This window comes from Muscardinus avellanarius (assembly GCF_963383645.1).
Source record: "Muscardinus avellanarius genome assembly, chromosome: 12".
Lineage (NCBI taxonomy): Eukaryota > Metazoa > Chordata > Mammalia > Rodentia > Gliridae > Muscardinus > Muscardinus avellanarius.
In genome coordinates, this window is record NC_137798.1 from 85,062,420 (window position 1) to 85,083,667 (window position 21,248).

A 21,248-nucleotide genomic window follows, 5' to 3' on the forward strand; every position below is an offset into this window, starting at 1 on the left:
TGAATATAATGCACCAATAAAAAAATTAAAAAAAAAGAATTCACACTTCCCTTTGCTCAGTGCTTTCCTACGTACTCCATTCCAATCGTTGATCCTTATTTTTTACTACTTAAGGTCACTACTACTGATAAGAAGTGGTAATAGAAAAATAACAAACTGGTTTTTTTTTTTGCAATGATAATCCATTAAAAAACAAAATTAAACAATAGCCCCCACTCAAAAAAAAAATAAAACTCCACAAAATCCCTATGGTATGAAATTATCCTCCCAAAATTCACATAGGAGGCCTCGGCTTCACTCAGAATCCGAAGTGCGACTACACATAAAAACGGGGCCTTTAGCAAAGTCATGAAGCTTAACAAAGGTGATAAGGGTGGGGCCCTAACCCAACAGGCCTGGTATCCTTCTAAGAAGAGGAAGAGATTCCAGTTTATCAGAGCACATATAAAAGAAATGCTAAGTGAAGTCACAGAGGAAAAATGGCCTTCTACAACCAGGAAGAGAGAGCTCTCTGGAAATCAAATCCTCCCCTCAATCTTGAACGTTCAGCTTCCAGATCTGTGAGAAAATAAGCCACCAGCCTATGGCACCTTGTTAAGGCATGCAAAGCAGACTAACAAGTGTTCGGCTAATAGCTTCATTGATTCCTGTGAAGCAATTCTTCCATTGCCAAACAAAATAAAACAGATTAGGGCTAGATTCTTGTTATGAATTGAATATGTATATAGAATATGTTATTAATCCAAAACAAAATACCAATTTGTGGAAATGTAATCAACCAATAATCAATTATGTGAAGCAGAGTTTGTTAGATAAATATCCAGCATCTTCATTAAGTATACTGGGGAAGCATCATGAAACATGGTACAGGAATAACTTTAACAATTCCAAATAATAATTAGCTGACAAGGCTATTAATCATAGAGAAAAAAACATTCTATTAAACACTCACAGGAGCATTTTACAGATTATATAATAGGCTCATTTATTTATCTATATCAGCAAGTACTGCTAAATGAACCCAAATAGAGAATCTCAAAATAATATACTTTTTTGCCAGCTTTCAATTAGGTAGAAATATTCATAAGTATCTTGTAAAACTGTCACAATGATCTTTTTCATCTCAGAGAATCCTCTACTGAGTGATATTTACCATAATAATAAAGTTACTAAGAAATGATTCAAAGCTAAAAACAGAAAATTCAAATGAACAGATTATAGCTTATAGAGTTCTCAATAATATTAGAACCCATAGTTCTATTGCTTAAACTACTGTGCTTTCTTTATCAAAACTCTAAAAATATTTTGAAAGAAAATGTTTATATAAGAACCAGACAAAAAGACAGAGAAGAGCAACTTTTAAGATTATGCTGGGCCATCAAGCAAGAAATCACCCAGAACAGCAAAAACTAAAACCATATACCCTAAAAATATAATTATAATCTAAGTGAACACTTTTTCTACATTTTTACTTAGCTATTAATAAAATCAAAAAGAAATTTTAAAATCTCCACAACATTACATATTTTAAACCATAATATACCTTCTCATTTGAACTAAAAGTATGTATTCTATGTACCAAATCTAAAGTGTATTTCTAACAAATGAATCAAGATAATGGGTATAATATTTTCTGTATTAGATGGATAAAAACTAGAGTATTATTCAGATTCTTCAACAAGAACTAAATACACCAGGTACAATACTTCTTATACAAAGGCTGGTCTGAAATATTCATGTCACAGAAAAGACAATGTAAGTGTAAAAAGTAAGACAAAAAGTAAGTGTAAAAGTTCATATTCACATCTAGATTACATAAACAATAGAGAGAAACATTGGCACAAAGTTCAAAAACTCAAGTTTTAAACCCTTCTCAGTGGCTATGTCCTTTGCTAAAACTCATTACCTAAGCCTCAGTCATCTCTGCAAGACATAGATTTCAAACAACAGGATCTCTGAAGCTGCTTCAGTTGTCTGAGAAGGAAATGCAAATGCTTACCAATGCCTACAATGGATTATACTATAAAAAGTGTGACTCCCAGGAGAGATGCCAAAGAGCAGAACACAGAACTCCTTTCCTCCAAAAGCTACGACTGTAGTTCTTACCAAAGTAATCTTGAAAGTTTACACCTCTGATCAAATAAAAGCAATACTGGAGAAATATTTTACTTATTTAAATCTCATCTTATTGTTGGTTTCTCTCCTGTAATTTTTAAGTCAAGAGAGTAACCTGAGTGGAATAATACAAAAGCCCAATATAACTACTCTGTTTTTTTCCCCCAGTATTAGGGAACCCAGGGGCATTCTACCACCGAGCTATACTCCCAGGCCTATTTTTTAGTCTTTTTAGTTTTGAAACAGGATCTCACTGAGTTGTTAAGGCCCCTCCTAAGTAGCTGAGGCTGTCTGAGAACTACGTTGAGCCTTTATGTGGGCACTGTAATGGTGCCAAAATGGTAATGAAGAACAGGAAAAACAGAGGATTTCCCTTCCAAAGCTTACAGACTACAGAAAGAAAAGAGTAGGCGGGGATTTTCAATATAGTGATGTCAAAAAGAGTGTAGCTGGGTGTGATGGCGCACGCTTGTAATCCCAGCATTTGGAAGGCTGAGACAGGAGGATGGTGGTTCGAAGACAGCCTCAACTACTACTTAGTGGGGCCCTTTGCAACTCAGTGAGACGCTGTTTCAAAATAAAGAATAAAAAATAGGGCTGAGGGTGTAGCTCAGAGGTAGAATGCCCTAGGTTTCATCCTCAAAAGAGAGAGGGGTGGGGGAGAGAGGGAGGGAGAGGGAGAGAAAGAGAATAGCTTTATATGGTCAAAGAAGTATATTGAATTCATCTTTTTGTGTCTTAAGGGAATACTTAATACTGGAATCCTAGAATCAAATGTGCAAATGGCAGGGCACTCAGGATCTTGTCCTGTGCAGAAGAGCAGGGAACATCAGATTTCCTTTATTCGCTACCACAAACAGTAATGTACGATCTGGGATCAATAGTGCTTCTCCATCCTGAGGGAGCGCCTGTCAGCTCTAGATTTGTGAAGCAGTTGCTATAATCTCATTGTGAACATTTTTGCTACTTTCCATTTCTTTTCATGATTAGAACCTAATCTCAGGTCTATGCCTGTGTACTTGCTTCTCTTTGGCCCTTCCTGTGCAAACCAAACATTCTGAGTAGAATGACTTTCAATACCTCCTCTAGTCTGCCTGCCTAGAACTCTACATGCCCATTCATTCACCTATCAACACTTCCCTGAAGTCTTCCAATTTGACTTGAAAATCCAGATAGCTCCTTGTCATCACCTTCTGACATAGCATCAATCATTACAGTTATCACCAAAATAATATTCCTGTCTTGTCTTACTTTTGAATCTGAACAATTTCCTTAGATCAGACTGTCATCCAACCTCACCGACATTACAGGAAAAGCCTCTTGTCTTCCTGACTTCGATCTTACACCTCTAATCCACCTTTCACATCACTATCAGGGTGATACTTCTAAAATATAAACATGAGCATGTCGCTCTCTTACTAAAAATTCCTTTGTGATTCTTCACTAAGTGCAGGTGTGCCACACAAGATCCTGGAAATGACAGATAAAGCTCTTCTCCAACATCCCCTGCCTCTGCCGACAGCTTCTTCCTCTGACATTCTGTCTCTCCCTTTCATATTCTGCTCTTGCAAAATGACTTGGCTTTTTTTTTTTTTTTTTTTTTTTTTACTTACAATTTTATTTCTCTACCATGCCATGCCATTGCTAGAATTGTCTTCTCTGAATCATGGGCTTTCCCGCTTTCCTGGGTAGCTTCAAGATTTATCTGCAGCAGCAGCTTCCATAGCAGCTTCTACACTCTCCTATCTCTTACATATCGTATTGAAATTGCCTGCATGTGTGGATGCATTTTTTCAAACAAAGCAGTTTTCTCAAAGATAAAATCATGTCCTACTCACTTTTAGGCCCACTGTGCATAACAGAGTATCAAGGACATAGAGTTACTCAGCAAATTCTCTGTTAAAGTGAATACAATTTGGCCTTTACAGGCCTTGGTAGAATCGATGACAAAAACATAACCCTAATCAATGGGAAATCCCTGCCTAGCATTCCTTAACAACCATCCCAACCTGCTTCCTTCCTATAATGTCTTATCTTGACCTTACATTGGTTACTTTATCTGTGACTCTGGCCCAACTCTAAGGTAGACTTCATGTTTACCTTATACACCAAAACCAACAGAGCAACAGTGATAAAATCCCCACCCGATCTGCTAGTTCTTCTAGAATTAACACTAACAGAAGAAATTCATTTAGCAGATTTATGAAAACAATTACCAAATGCCCTCAGAGGTCTTTCCAATATTGCAAGATGTCAGCAAGGACTAACTGAATAGCAATTCTACTTTCCATACAGTTTTTGTCCTCTGATGTCAGATCTTATCTTCAATACTTATAGAGCTGTCAAGTCATAGTTCATGGGAATTACAGTATTGTAGCACATCAATAACCAAAGCCATCTTTCTAGTAAATAGATTCAATTCCTTCTTAGTCAGTTGACCAGGGTGCTATTTTTTATCACAACCCTTTTACAATGTAGAAGAACAGTTGTCTCATGCAGTATTAAAACGGTCTGATCAGAAGTTCAATCCCATTAAATGATAAGGGAAAACTGCTCACTAGCTTCCAAATTAAAGAGCTATGATTAAGAGTCATCTCTGGTTCTCATAATTTAACTGAACCACAGCAGTGAAAGCTTTCTGTTCCGAAATGATAAAAATTTTAACTTGAAAGAAAATACCAAGTACATTGCTCTTGTCAGAATTATGGAGTTAGGGAAACAAAAAAAAAAAAAAAAGAAAGAAAGATGCTGTATTAAAAAACAACAGAAGTCTCTGGCCAGAAATGAGATAGCAAAATAGATACAAAGATTTTTACATTTATTTATATCTCCATTCTCCCTAATTGGGTTTACACTATAGGGGACCAAAATGCATGGCTCGCTAACCCTTATATCCACAGTGTGTGACACAAAATATCATACGCTCAATCTTGTCTGAACCAGCAGCAACTCAGAAGACAGCGTGTGTAATGGCATGACACTGTGAGCCGGACTCGGCATGTCCTCTGGTTCGTCATTCTCCACAGAGCAGTGAACACGTTGCTTATTTTTTAAACAAGGATAATGAACAAAACGTAAAAGTTCTTATAATAAAAACCAAATTGGGTATAAGGGTTGATGTGTATGGCACAGGTTTTCTTATGAAATCTAAATGAGACGAACGGTTTTCAATATTAGGAAAATGAAGCAGAACAAGTCTACAAAGAAATGCAAGTGCATAAGAGTTGATACTTGACTAAAGTCTTACAACAAAACCGTCATAAAATCTATATACTTTGCAAGTTGATTTGATATATAAAATTACCTTGCATTTATCTCATGGTATAGTAGAGTCCTTTTGAAAAATTAGAAGGTTCTTCCTCTTTATATTTGCTTACCTTCCATTAAATTTAAACCGCAATGCCAAAGAACCATGAGGAGTGGAATTTATCTTTAGAAAATCAAGTCCAAACCTCTCGTTTTGTAAACAACACCCTCAGAAGTGAAGGGATCTTCTGGAGTCATGTGGAGTTGGCAGCTTGGTTAGTGTCTAACCCAAGGAACTAAAGTAAATTAAGTGTGTAAGTATGAAATGAAGATTTGTCCCAACTGCCCTGACCTTTGTATACCTCCAGAGACATTCCCAGTCCATGGAAAAAGCAGAAGACTCTGTTTCTATAGCAACTGATTCTTAAAATCTCCATAGTTTTGTCTTCCTTCATCCTCTCGTTCTATTCCTATGTATGTAACCTAACTTACAAATGGTAAATGAGAAGCATAGAGGTTTATTAAGTGCACTGTTAGGATACCTTCTCCTACAAAGATTTCAGATTCATATGTTCAGTTATATCACAAAACGTATGAATAAGCCAAATAGGAGCCCTTGAAGATCATACATATTATGATAAACTTAGGATGAGCAAGGGTAATTTACCTTGCTTTCTGCTAACCAGCGATGTGGGTCATAATGTATTTCAGGACCAGAGGATAAAACCTGTAAAAAAGAAGAAAGAGTGTTACAAATAGATTTTACTCTGACATAAATAAGGTCATCACCAAAGCATTCAAAATTTAGTCTCTAAACTTAAGGATTTAAAAAAAAAGTTTATAGCAAGTATTTGATCAGTTCCAAACCATCATTTTTAAGTGCCTATTTATGAGTTTATCTATTTATTTATTTATTTATTTATTTATTTATTTATTTATTGGTACTGGGGACTGAACCTGGAGCTCTACCTTGAGCTCCAGCTCAAGCCCTATTCTACTTTTTACTTTGAAACAGGGTCTTCCTAAGATCCTAAGAATCTCCCTAAGTTGCTGAAGCTGGCCTCAAACCTGTGACCCTCCTGTTTCAGCCTGCAAATGCTAGGATTGCAGGCATTCACTACCATTCCTCAGGCTCTTATTCCATGTAATGTATTTCTGTCCTTCTTTAATACTATGAGGGTCATTTTGATTCATTAATGACTGTGAAGAACAATCAAAAACTCATCAAAACTTCATGCAAATATAGCTTTATAGTTCACGATAGTAAGAAAACTCGAGGATAAATTGTTGTCTATATTATCTGCCCTTTTTCTTTTATATTATTGTATTGTAATCATACATCTTGCTGAAGTTCAGAGAGATAGTGGCACGCATACACACAGTACTCACTGAGCCCTCCTCCGTTCTCACCTGAGGGGACCACCCAAGATGTCTACCAAAAGAAAATTGGATTACAGAACTATGGGATATACACACAATGGGATTCTGCTCAGCTATAAAGAACAAAATTATGTCATTTGCATGGAAATGGATGGAACTGGAGAATATATGCTAAATGAGATTAGCCAGTCATAAAAAGTGAAATACTGGATGTTCTCTCTCATATGCAGAAGCTAAGGAGAAATTGGGACACAGGAAGGACTCCAGACAAAGGAGGAGGAACATTAATGGAGTGAAGGAGGAGACCTATCTGCCGTAATCTTCTTCACAGGGACTCATTTATAAAATACCTTGACATCTGGTTTTGCCTCACTCCAGAATTAAAATTAAATCAAGGGTTGTCAATAACTTTATAGTTGTAAACACAACTTCCTTATTCTTACTTTCTTTAATCCCTATGATATATATGATATTTTGCAGTATCTTTTTCGAGACATTATTCCGTTTAAATATATCCTCTTTCTCTGCAGAAATGTCTATTCCTATTCTTCAGTACTTCTATACCTTCTGGTCTGGTAGTTTACTTCCCTCTAAGAATATCATTAATTATTTTACACATACAATGTATGTATATAATTAGTCTAAAAGATATCAAAAGCAAAAGTGTTGCATACTTGCAACCAATATTTATCTCTCTCTAAATCTCAGGCAATCTCTGCTTTCTCGATAAAATTTTTTCTGATTTCCCTAGTTCTCAATATTTTTCTCCTCTTATACTTGTCTACAATGTTGCTGAATATGAGCAAACATCCATTTGTCATTGATCAGTCAGAACATACTTTCCCTTTTTTTTCATTTGACTATCTTATATCTCAATAAAATGTTCACTGACCTAATATGTAGTGCTCAACATTGATATAAAAAACAATTTAATTGGACTTCCAGGAAGATGGCGACCGAGAAAAGCGGGGCTTAAGAGCCCCGCTAACAACAAATCTCCATTACCACAAAATCAGCGCCTTTCATTACCAGAAAACACCATAACCAGTGAAACAAAAAATCACCAGGCTCCAGAGAGAAAGCGGACTGAGAACAGAGCCACAGAGGAGATACACCGGCCTCACGCCCGAGGACGCAGCAGACGCGGCAGCAGCGCCATACTGCTGGCGGCACCGGTGAATTCACGGGACGGCTACAGCAAGCCGAGGTGACCCACTGCGGAACAGCTAGGCGGGATTTCTCTGCGCAGAGAGCATCTAAAGCTCCCAGTGGCCGAGCTCAGCACACGCTGCAGGGATTCAGAGTAGAAATCAAAATCAAGAAGAAAAACGCCAGCCCCACAGCCGAGGACGTAGCAGCGGTGCCATATTGCCACCGGCGGCAGCAGCAGCGAATTCAGCGAGGCCAGTACAGCTACATCTGCGTACTCAAGAACAGTAAGTCAAACTGCGGGCCACAGAGGAGAAATCCCAGTACTGTACTCCCTGGGACTTGACCCAGTGGGGGAAGGGCGGTGGCAGAGATATCACACCATAGGAGAACTTGCAACCTGGCACCCCCCACAGTCTAAAGCAGCCTCTATCGACTCTCTGGGTCGGAGACTCTGTGATACAACCCAGTAAAGGAGTAGTGGGGTCTGAGATACTACTGACTCGAGATCCAGAACACCATAAGGGAAGTCATAGTGACCCAAGGGAAGAACCCAGAGAAGGCACAAACATCCGAAATCATGGGAAAGAGGAATAATACTGGAGCAATGAATGCCCACAACCCCACAACATCAGAATCCGATAAAACTGAAAATCAGAGATTTCTAGAAGATCAAATCAGGAAAATAACTGTAGAAATAATAGAGGTGCTTCGAAAAGAACTCAGAGAGAGCCAAAAAGAGATAAAGGATGCAATTAATGAAGTAAAGGCCTCAATTCAAAGCACAAACAACCGATTAGAACACATGGAGAACAGAATCTCGCTCTTAGAAGATGATCATTCCACAAATGAACGCATAGTTTCTAATCTAGGAAAAAATATCCAACAGCAGGAATCTGATATTGAAGAAATATGGGCCCATTTTAAGAGAGCTAACCTAAGAATAATTGGAATAGAGGAGGGAAAAGAAAGTGAAACTAAAGGGATCAACAATCTCTTCAAGGAAGTAATAGCAGAAAATTTTCCAGACATAGAGCAAGAGGTCGATACGCAGGTCCAGGAAACGTATAGAACTCCCTTTAGACAGGATCGGAGAAAAGGATCCCCACGCCACATAATTGTCAAAATGACCAATGTGGAAGCCAAGCAGAGAATCTTAAAGGCAACAAAAGCAAAGGGCCAAGTGACATTCAGAGGCAAACCAATTAGAATCACTCCAGACTTCCCAAACCAAGTCATGAGAGCAAGAAGGGCTTGGAGTAACATATTCCCAATTCTGAAAGAAAACAACTTCCAGCCAAAAATTTCCTACCCAGCAAAACTTTCTATCAAATTAGATGGAGAAATAAGAAGCTTCCATGACAAACAGAAACTGAAGGAATTTATGTCTTCAAAACCAGCACTAGAGAAAATACTCAAAGAGATTAACTACAAAGAAGAAATAGGTAACACACTCCAGAACTAGAGAAACAAGATTTTCCATCCAACAGACAACTAAGATTGGTTATCTGTGGAGATTCATTATTTATGTTAGTCTTTTACCTATCTCTAAAGGGTATTGTTTGCCTTTATTGTTGTTAATTTTTAGGATTTCTAGTTGGAATATTAATATACCTTCAGATATAGCAATTGGAAATATTTTATCCCATTCTATTAGTAACTGTTAACTCTGTTTACATTGTCTTTGGATATACAATATTTTTTATTTTTTAGGGAGTTTGTATACTCCTCTGTTGCCTGTGCCATTGAAATCATAACCAAGAAATCACTGCCAATTTCAATGTTGTGAGGTTTAATGACCCAGATTTTCTCCTAAAAGTTTATAGTCTTAAGATTTATATTTAGGTCTATTATCTATTTTGAGTTAATATTTGTTTATCGGATTAGGTAAGGGTTCAATTTTATTCTTTTCCATGTAATTATTATTTTTAACAATATTTAGTTAAAAGATTATTATTTCCACCACCAAATGTTCATGGAAACCTTGTCAAAAATAACTTGACAATATAGGGAAGAATTTAGCTCTAGGCTTTTATTTAACTCCAGTGGTTTATATATCTGCCTTTAGAATAGTACTACACTGTTTCAATTATTGTAGCTTTATATGGTTTGAAATCAGAAAATATATATCTTCTAGCTTTGTTCTTTTTCAAGATCGTTGTGGGTACCTAGAGTCCATATTCCATATTAGGATAGATTTTTTTCTGAAAAATAAATATATAAATATATGATAGTTTCACCTAAAAAATAGAAAAAAATATTCTCTGGTAAGAAAGAAAGCAAAAAGAAATATTGAAATGTTATCTTTAAGTCATCAAAAGCTTGGTATCAGACAAATGAAACTGTTATGTGAGATTATCATTTTTAATTTTAGATAAATTGCCATAATACTAGATGTCAACTAGTAAGCCAGGCATGGGAGGGAGGGATAGGGAGAGAATGGGGTGGGGATTGGGTGGGGGCTGACTGGGAAAAGTGTGCATGTATGTCTACAAAAGTATGTATCCTACTATGATGTATGAATACAGTGCACCAATAAAAAAAATCAATTTAATAAATACAAGTAATGTCCATTTCTTTATTTGCTTCACAGATTTATGTATGATTTTATATTTAAGAGAACAGCCTTAACCACTTGTAAGTGATATGGCATAATTTCTCTAAGTTTTAGATTATCACCTGTAAGGTAGAAAAAGTACCTCATGAGGCAGATCAAATAAAATAGGTGTAAGCACACAGTGTCTATCACACGGAACATATTCAATACCCCAGTAGTAATGCATGTCAAGATATCATCCTCAATAAACAAGCTTTCAGGTCTATCAATGACAAGAGCACTAGAGCAGGTGTCTGTCACTAGAAAAAGAAAGAAAACCTATGTGTATATGGGAACGTATTACAAAAAACCATTTTTTTTATTAGTTGTGCTGTAGAATTTTCTAAGATTGGCCTATGTGAATGAGAAATCCCTAATGCAGACACTTTTCTAAATGTTTTATAATGGTGGTAATTTCTTTTGGGGGGTGGTACTGGGGTTCCTGGAAACCCTTCTACCTTTGGGCTACACTCCCAGATCTCTTTTATACTTTTTTATTTGGAAACAGGGTCTCTTAAACCAGAGCGACTGACACCAAACCTACGCGATCCTCCTGTCTCCGCCTCCCAAGCGCAGGGATTACAAGTATGTGCCACCACACCCGGCCTTATAATGGTGGTAATTTAATGTATGACTGTCTCTGGCTTCCAAAATGTTACATGCATTTACTAAAGTGAAATAAATAACGAATGTGGTTAAAAACATATATAAAACACAATTAGAAATAAAATCACTATTCCCCAGAACCAAGCTCATTAGTTACAAATCTATTATTTAACTATTCTACAGAATAGTTATTCTCTACATAAAGCTGTTAAACTTCATCAGCAATATTTGAAAAATAAAAAACAACAAAAAAAATCAAAATAATTGGCCTTTAAAAAACATTTCACATAATTCTCCCAACACTCTCCCATTGAGCTATAAATTACAAAGCGCTTAATTTTATTTTTAATAAATACTTTAGTGGTTTCCTTGAGGTGAGAGCAAATGATAAATTAATGGGTTTTCTTTTTTCACATTTATAAGAATAACTGAAGTTACTAATGGAAAAAGGTTTGGAATAAAATATAGGTAGACTTCTAGATTTACATTCCATCCATACTTTGAATGGAGTCGCTTATTGTTCTGGAAGTGTAGAGACCAATTACCACAATCATTCCAGGCCTCAAAACCTATTCAAGAATAAGAAGAACCAGGCACAGTGATGTACACCTATAATCCCCGTACTCAGGAGGCTGAGACAGGAAGATGGCAGGTTCAAGGTCAGTACATAGTAACTAAACAAGACCTTATTTCAAAGTAAAAAATATGAAGGCCTATTGTTCATACCCCAGTCTCAGTCTTTCTCTTTCTCCCTCGCCCCCCACACGCACATACGCATGCACAGGATGATTTGGGGAAAATGCTGAAAAAATAACTTGTGCTTCATTAAGAAATAAAATCAGGAGCTAGGCATGGTGGCGCACGCTTATAATCCTCGCGCTTGGGAGCCAGAGACAGGAGGATCACTCAGGTTTGAAACCAGCCAGCCACACTGGCTTAAGAGACCCTGTTTCCAAATAAAAATATAAAATAGGTCTGGGAGTATAGCTCAAATATAGAAGGGTTTCCAGGAACCCCAGCACCACCAAAAAAAAAAAAAAAAAAAAAAAAAGAAAAGAAAAGAAAAGAAAAGAAAAGAAAAAGAAAAAGAAATAAAATCAGGCTGGGCATAGTATTGGTAATCCCAGTACTTAGGAAACTGAGACAGAAAGATCTCAGGTTCAAGGACAGCCACAGGAAGAGTGAGATTCATCAACCTAGCAAAACAGTTTCAAAATAAAAATAAAAACTAGGGCTAGGGATATAGCTCAGAGGTAGAATTCCTCTGGTTCAACCCCCAATACCAAAAGGGAAAAAAAAGAAAAAAGAAAAGTCAGCCAATTGGCCAGATATGGTGGCACACACCTGTGATCCCAGTATTTGATAGGCTGAGACAGATTCAAGGCCAGTCCCCAATAGAGCAGCCTCAGCAACTTAGTGAGTTTCCTAGCAACCTAGTAAGACCGTATTTCAAAACAAAAAATAAAATAGTGCTGGGGGTAGAGCTCAAAGGTAGAATGCCTCTGAGTTCAATTCTCCATACTACAAATAATAAAGAAAAATATTTAGACAATCACCTCTCTATGCACCACATTTCTGCCTGCAATTGCCCATAACAAGGTTTATATAACATGCTTCAAATATTTACATTTTTTAAATTCCTACATGGCTGAAAATTATTCTGACATAAATATTAAATATAGAGTAAATACTATTTTGTTAATACATGCTTCTTTTAGATGAAATTAGAACTTACAAGGCCACACGTTATTTAACAAGTATAACAAGTCTTAAATACATAAGGCAGCACTAGACAGAAAAATAGAATGAACCAGCATTATAACAGGCTCTGTAAAAGCCCTGAGTCAGTTTTACCCTTAAAGCCAATTACTATTCATATTAGGCTAACAGCCTTCTCAAACTAATGTTTTTAAAGGAAAATATATGAAAATACAAATCATGAAAATTCTATCAACTCTACCAAATTCTACCAATTGAAATATTCCTATTAAAATTGAATCCTAAAAAGCCTTTGACTATAAGAATAGAGTTAGTTTATTATTTTTAACACCACTTATAGTTTGGATCTGGAACATCCCCCCAAAAGTTCATGTGTTGAAAGCCCGGTCCCCAGTAGAGCAGGGTTCGGGTTCTGAGGCAGGCTGGCTGGAGGAGGTAGCCACTGGGGACATCACTTCCACGACTGCATCTGTCCCTGGCTCCTTTCTGTCTCTGGTTCTCTGTCTTTGCTGCCATGAGCTCAGCAGCATTCCCCTGCCATGCCTGCCACCATGAGTTTCTGACTTAGAGCCAGCCCACCCTGTACTGAAACCATGAGCCAAAATAAATCTTTCCCCCTCTAAGTTGTTCTTGTCAGTTATTTTGGTCACAGCAATGCAAAGCTGACTAACACAGCCACTTATGAAAGGGAGCAAGAGAGAGCATAGAAGGGCAGATTGTTCTAGACAAAATAAAAAGAAATACTTGAAAAGCAAAGAAGAAGTTCAGCATAACAGCATCATTTGAGTGCTGTCATATCATAAAATGAAATAAACACAACTGTAAGTGATGCTGAACCATGAAGTGCCTATGGATATACCAAATCCAAGCAAGGCAATGCTCTTTGCACGCAGTCCAAAAGTACCAGAATTAAGTCTTTACCCTGAGAGAATTCAAAACTTTCATGATGACATCCACTTTTATTTATCATTTTGCTACAACTATATATTGAATAGCAGTAGGCCATTTAAAATAGAAAACATAAACTAAATATAATTTGTTTAAAAAGGTAAAGAGAGATAGCATAGTGGTTACCTTTAATTAATTAGTTAATTAATTTTTTGTGATAGTGGGGATGGAACCCAGGGGCAATCTAACTCCGAATTATACCATTAGCCCTATTTTTCATTCTTTATTTTGGGACAGGGTCTCACTAAGCTGTAGAGGGCCTAAGTAGCTGAGGCTGTCCTCAAACTGCCATCCTATTGTCTCAGCCTCCCAAATACTGGAATTACAAACTGGTACCACCACGCCCAGCTTTTTATTCTTAATTTTGAAACAAGGTCCCATTAAGTTGCTTGGGGCGGGGGTCTCTAAGCAGCTGAGGCTGTCAAGGAACCCATGCTCCTCCTTGTCTCAGCCTCAAGTGTGTGCCACCGCACCCAGCCTTATTTTATTTTTTGTTTAAGGTTTCAGAGTAACACTTCCAAATTTTGAAGTCCTAGTTTAGCGTTTAACTAGATGGATGGTCAGAAAAACTTATTTAACCCCTTAAGGTCTAAATTGGATCCAATCAGAGTACCTAAGTGATAAGGTAGTACTAGGGGTTAAGAGAGAGACTGTATAGACCACACTCCACACTTATCATGAGACCAACAGACAGTAGCGAGTAATATATTAACAACACAAATATCCCATGACAACAAAAATTTAACACCCAGGTCTCTGGACTCCAAGGATATTTTCATTAGAACATTTTCTTTCCTTCGAACATTTTCTGCTACAAGAGTGAGACTCTGATAATTCAAGAGAATAACAACACATTTTCTCTCACCATGACTGTGCAATAGATATAGTGCCTCATTCTTAAGAAATTATTTTGTTTCACAAAACTTTCTGCAATAGAAATACAATGACTCTGTAACCATATATTACAATCCCATTAAAATTATATGTTAGGAAACTAACAGAAAATCTAAGGTACAATGAGAACTCATAATTACTTTCAATTTCTCCATCGAGTCTCTGGAGAAAGTTTTACAGGCTGCATCAATTTCCTTTCCTATCACACCAAGAATGGATTCCTGTTCAGTCTCCAGACAAAGAAGTTGATCCTTGAGCTGCAATCTGGCTTCTTCCATTCTCCGTAAGTGCTCTTCTTCATTGCTTATGTGTTTTTCCTGTGCATTGAAAAGAAATGAAACAGAAGCTGATTAAGTGGAGGCAAGAAATACTTGTACTATCCATACAACCAAATTGCAGAACTGGATTTAAAAACAGATTTGACTCTGACAGTCCTATTACTTTAGAAAGACAAAGCACTCATTATGGACTTATTAACTATGTAGAGTTCTAGAGTTCAGAAATATGGACTTATTAACTGATATAGAGTTACAGAGTTCAGAAATATAGGACAGTATAAAATCAGATGACCAGATGCTGGCAAATAATGTAATGATAATTCTGCAACTAAGAGAAAAAAAGTTGAAGATAAATTCTTTCACATTTAATAACATATTGCTATTAATAGATCACAGTGTAAAAACTAATGCCACAGACTGACTTAGAATTTGCCCTGCATGTTAATAAAGGACTAGAAAATGTAAACTGCCCGATATGCAGTTCATGTCTTCATTTGAGAAAAACGCAAGTTATTACCACCATTATTTCATGAAAACATAGCTTTTAAAAAGCCTTATTTTTCAAATGCATTTATACTACCTGTATGCTTTTCAGTCATGAAAACTTAATAAAATCAAGATCAAGATAAATTTCAAGAATGTGAATATACTTAATGAAAAAGAGTATTAAAGGAGTCCTTTAAGAAATTATAAAGACTCAGGGGCCTATTGCTAGCAAAACAGTCTCACTCACTAGCATTATACAATTTCAGCATGAGAATGCTTAATCCAAACAACAAAATCTAAAATTTCCCCAAACCCAAATCTTTTTTTTTTATTTCTTATTGGTGCACTGTATTCATACATCATAGTGGGATACAAAAAAAAAACTTTTGTAGACATACATGCACACATCACCAGTCAGCCCCCACCTGATCCCCACCCCATTCCCTCCCCATCCCTCCTTCCCATGCTTGGCTTAGTGGTTGACATCTAGTATTATAGCAATTTATCCAAAATTAAAAATGATAATCTCACATAACAGTTTCATTTGTCTGATACCAAGCTTTTGATAACTTAAAGATAACATTACAATATTTCTTTTTGCTTTCTTTCTTACCAGAGAATATTTTTTCTTTTTTTTTTTTAGGTGAAACTATCATATATTTATATATTTATTTTTCAGAAAAAAAATCTATCCTAATATAGAATATGGACTCTAGATACCCAAAATGATCTCGAAAAAGAACAAAGTTAGAAGATGTATATTTTAAAACACATAAAGTACTTAAACATATCAAAGTCAATCACTAAGCCAAGCAAGGGAGGGAGGGACGGGGAGGGAGAGAAACATGATTTTCCATCCAAAAGACAACTAAGATTAGTTATCTGTAGAGATTCATTATTTATGTTAGTCTTTTACCTATCTAAATTGTATTGTTTGCTTTTATTGTTGTTAATTTTTAGGATTTCTAGTTGGAATATTAATATACCTTCAGATATAGCATTTGGAAATATTTTATCCCATTCTATCAGTAACTTTTAACTCTGTTTACATTGTCTTTGGATATACAATATTTTTTTATTTTTTAGGGAGTTTGTTTACCCTTCTGTTGCCTGTGCTATTGAAATCATATCCAAGAAATCAATGCCAACTTCAATGTCATGAGGTTTATGACCCAGATTTTCTTCCAAATCTTTTTGAGTATCCTATGGATATGCAAAATGTGAAAACATTTTGAATTTTGGATTAAGGATGCTCAATTAATAAAGTCTATGCAAATATTCCAAAATCTGAAATATTCCTAGTCCCAAGCATTTTAGATAAGGATATCCAGCCTGTATTAGAGAAATTAAAGGTGGAATTTCACAGAGCTCGTAATACCAGTCACTAGACCTGTATATATAAACCGTGAATCAGTCAGGACGGCTGGTTATTTAACAACTTCAATCACTACATAATGATATCCTAATTGTCATTACCCTACTACATATACGGAAACCAAGATTATGAGGGAAACAAACCCAGCCTCACTTGAAAGAAAGGAAAAGGAGAGCCACTCGTTAACAACTCATCATGAAAGGAAGAATGATGTTTTACCAAATAAGATGCAAATACTATTGCAATTCAACTTACATTATAAAATGAATGAAATCTCACCTACCCAAAAGGATAGACCTTTTCACACCTGTCTTTCACCCTCATCTCTAACTTCAACTGCCTCTTTTCCAATATTCAGTTCTGCTTAGGGCTATACTACTTCAAGCCAAGAGGGGGCATTTATCTTGAGGGGTTCACCTTAATCAGTCAACTGGCCTAAATCTCCGCTTCATAACCTTAGGGACTAGGATTTCTTTTCCTTGACATTCTCTGAGTGGTGTCCTCTTTCCACCATAGAGTAACATTAAGCTCACAAGAGACTTAACATACAAATGAGGACGCCATTCACTCAACTGCATGAGTTTATGATGAGAACCGCAATTGCCATGTGGACCGGAATGCAAATGTCAGCATAGCCGGCACCCCGTCTCCCTCTGGACAGAATCAGACATGAAGGCAAACTCTAGTCAGGATGCTGCTTAATGAAGAGGAAATCGGAGCAAAGGGGGATTATTTTGTAAAATGATGTTGAAATGACACCAGGCTCACGGCAGCCTGGCATGCCCATCTCCACGTCAGGAATTTATAAACCACAACAGCAAGAGTGTTGCATTCTAGGCAGTGCTGAGATAAAAGTTACTCAGGTCTATCTCCCTAAGCTGCCCCTTTGTCCATTCCCAGTGTGTGCCCAAGCTCTCCCTCCTGATTGATACATTTCTTTAGATTTATCACTATTTTCACCAAGTCTTGTTCTCATATGAGAACTTTTCAGAAAAATTAATATCCTAGCTCTGAAGAGCATTTGATAATTTTATATTCTATTAGAAAGCAACCTTCCTGCCAAGTTCCTGGATGAGGATACTTACATTCCTATTAGCCATAAGTACTTAAGCCCTATATTTCTTGTCTTTCAAAATATGTCCTTCAAGATCCAATCTCCTTTTTTGATCGTTCCAAATCAAATCATTCCCACAGCATGTTATCTATATCACAGCATTAAAAAAAATCACCTTGTAATATAATTGCTTGTGCACTTTTCTCCCTTGATAAACTGCTAATTTCAGAAAACTATAAACATGCTTTCAATGTTCGAACTCCCCTATTTTGCTGCATAATTTGTTTTGTGGCAACTCAAATTCAACACTGTAAAGGTGATTTTGTTAATTGTTATGCAGATCTATACTCTCAAAGGTTACCCAAGGTGCACTAAGAGGCTTGCCCTGACACACATACAGTGCTTCCAGATGGTTGTAAATGGTCTTACTGATGTGATGCTAATAAATAAGATGTTCTATCAGAGGTTACTGATGTATTAGAAGACTGTCCATATTCTAAACCCAAGAAAGTCACAATGATATTCTAGTGGAATTTTTCCCTGACTTCTTCACAGCCATCTCTTTTATCTGCTATCACATTGTTGTGATCTCTATCCCTCATATTAACAAGAAGATAAAACTACTTCTATCTTTTCATATTCTCAAATTTTTTGAAATTGTCAGCTCTATAACTTTACCTCTTTAGCAAAGACAGAAAATTTCATTGCATACTTACTATCCTTTGTGCGATAGTTAACACGCTATATCAAATCTCCCTTTGAAGTAAAGCTCACAGAACCATAGACACATGAAACTTGGAGATCAATAGGTTTAACTATCTGCTCCTTCAGGAATTCTTCTTTGGCATTTCTGATAGATGGTCATTCAACACCTTCAAGAACATCTCAACTTGCAAAGAATATCCCTGACAAAGATGGGAAAAAAAATCTCTCCATGAAGATAACTACCTACATAAAAAATTAAAATAAATTCATGAATCTTCCAAACCCCACTAAACCTTCTAACCTTCCAGGTAAAAATTCCTATTCTGGGCTGGAGATAGAGTTAAATGGTAGCATACTTGCCTAGCCAAAGTATATCCCTGGGTTTGACCTTCAGGATCGCACCCCCTGAGGGAGGGGGGAATCCTAGTCTTTTATTTTACCCCACTAATTTTTAGTTGACTGGATTTCTGACATTATATCATATGTCTCCATCCTTGCGTTTGCCCCAAGACACTAAATCTACAAGGTAAGTTAGTTCTTCCACCTGTAATTCAGCAGCACTGTGGTTGTGGTGTGATTTGTTTCTCAAGGGCTCAGATGCTGGAGGCTCAGTCCCCCACATGGTGACAAGAGAAGAAGTGTAAAAGTTAAGACATGGAATCCTGTGGTGGGAAGTCTCTGGGGGCCTTGTCCACAGAAGGAATTAATGTTGCTGGCATGGCACTCTGCTTAGTTCTCACAAGAGGGTTGTAGGAGAAGAGCAAGTCAAGTGCTTCTCAGTTTCCTTCTGGCTTAACGCACTTTGTGATCTCACTCTCACACATAGTCCACCATGATGCCATCTGCCACGATATGCCACAGCCAGTGGGGTCCTCACTAGAAGTTGAACTGGCCAGTCTTGAACTTCCAGCCTCAGAACTATGAGTTAAATACATCTCCTTCTGTATGCATTACTCAGCCATAGGTATTGTTAGAGTACTAAACAAAAGTTTAGCATCTCAGCTATAATATGATTTCATTCATTTATTCCACAAATATTTATGGAAAGTATATGGGACACCAGACATTCTTCTCTGCAATAAAGATAAAGTTGACAGACAAGGCTTCTGCCCTCACAGAGCCAACAAATAACTCCATGAAATTTTTTCATTTTTGTTCTATTCGATCCCTCTGGCTTGGGGATATATATATTTGAACCCTAGTTAAGATACCCAGTGAATTAGCTCTTTCTTCTGGTTTCATGCTTCAAAAATATGTGTAGCAGCCAGGCAGGCAGAGCTAATGCTGGGGGAGGGATGGGGAGAAGAGGGCAGGAAAATTGGCTGAAGTTATAGAATCATACTTTCATATTTGGGGATATTTGATTAATAAAGATAGATGTCAATATCTGGGCACTATTATTTTCCCAACTGGTGAAGTCACAGGCAGGAATATCACACAACACTATAACAAGATAACATATTTCTAGAGAACCAGCACTGTAAGACAGTGTTTTAGCGAATGTTGGAAAATGTAGAAGACATAGTCTAACTTGTGTTTCAGAGTGAATGGACACAGATACCTGAGCTATAAAACATATGGGACTTCTTTGAGAGAAAAGAAGGAAGACAAGTGAAGTTGACCATATTAGGCCAGCATAGATTTCCCAAGCTTATTGGCTTACATCCCCTTTTGCAAAAAAAGGGGATGTAAGACACTTCCACTGTCTCCTTATTTTTTTTATCCAATGCCCCCAATTGCATTCTAGCATCATACTAGGGGTGTGACCATTCTAGCATCACATCATTCTGGATCATTCTAGCATCACACTAGGGGTGTGATCATTCTAGCATCACACTAGTGGTGTGATCGTTCTAGCATCACCTCATTCTGGATCATTCTAGCATCACACTAGGGGTATCTCTGAGTCTGGGAATCTATGGTAAGGGAACCAGAGATGTCCTTCATAATGGCTGATTTTGAGGAAAGCCTTGGAAAAAAACACATCCCTTAACTTTACAAATAAAATTAGAGCTAGATAGACTAATTAACTTGACTAAAGTCAAAGAGTCTATACCCCAAAACCTACATACTCTGACTCCCTGAAGAAACCTCTCTCCTTTAAAATGCAAGAGAGACCAAGTTCTTAAGAATGATATTTAAAAATACAAAACACTCAGAAAAGTTATCAGCAGGTGATATGGAAACTAACAATCTTAAAATAGAATAATTCAAAAAGTAAAATTTTAATGAGTTCCATTATAAATTAAATATGACATTGACATATTCTGAAAAACACTATCCCAAAAAAGCACAATGAATGTACACAACACCTCAAATTTCTTTTCTATTGTTTATTTTTATTGTTGCATTGTAATCATGCATCTTAATGAAGTACAAGATGGTAGAGGCATACATACACATATCACTCAGCCATTCCCCAATTCCTACCCCATTGCCTTCCCACTCCCTCTTTTTCGTGTATATCCTAAATTTCAAGGGGCGACCCAGCCACCTACACTGAGATGTACTTGTGTACCAATAAAATTTGCTCTTGGCTAATTTCAGTTAAAAACTGTACTAATCATACGTGAAGAAAAGTACACTTTCATTGTTAGGAAAGCAAAGTTTTCATTTTAAGACAGAAAAGTCTTATATTGTTGGTATATCTATCTAAAGAAAATTCTGAGGAGACTATGTACAATCTCATGATTTACA

The 21,248-nt window shown here is 36.7% G+C and overlaps 1 protein-coding gene across 2 annotated transcripts in view; it reads right to left on the reverse strand.

The window, feature by feature from the left end:
• CEP128 (centrosomal protein 128) overlaps window positions 1–21,248 on the reverse strand; it is a gene marked incomplete at both ends in the record, with an annotated part of 425,269 nt that overhangs the window by 232,252 nt on the left and 171,769 nt on the right. For both annotated transcript variants that reach the window (XM_080707841.1, XM_080707842.1), the window contains 2 exons: window positions 6,029–6,088; window positions 14,794–14,970. In XM_080707841.1, coding sequence (XP_080563967.1) covers window positions 6,029–6,088; window positions 14,794–14,970 — 237 coding nt within the window. The remainder of the gene's footprint in view (window positions 1–6,028; window positions 6,089–14,793; window positions 14,971–21,248) is intronic.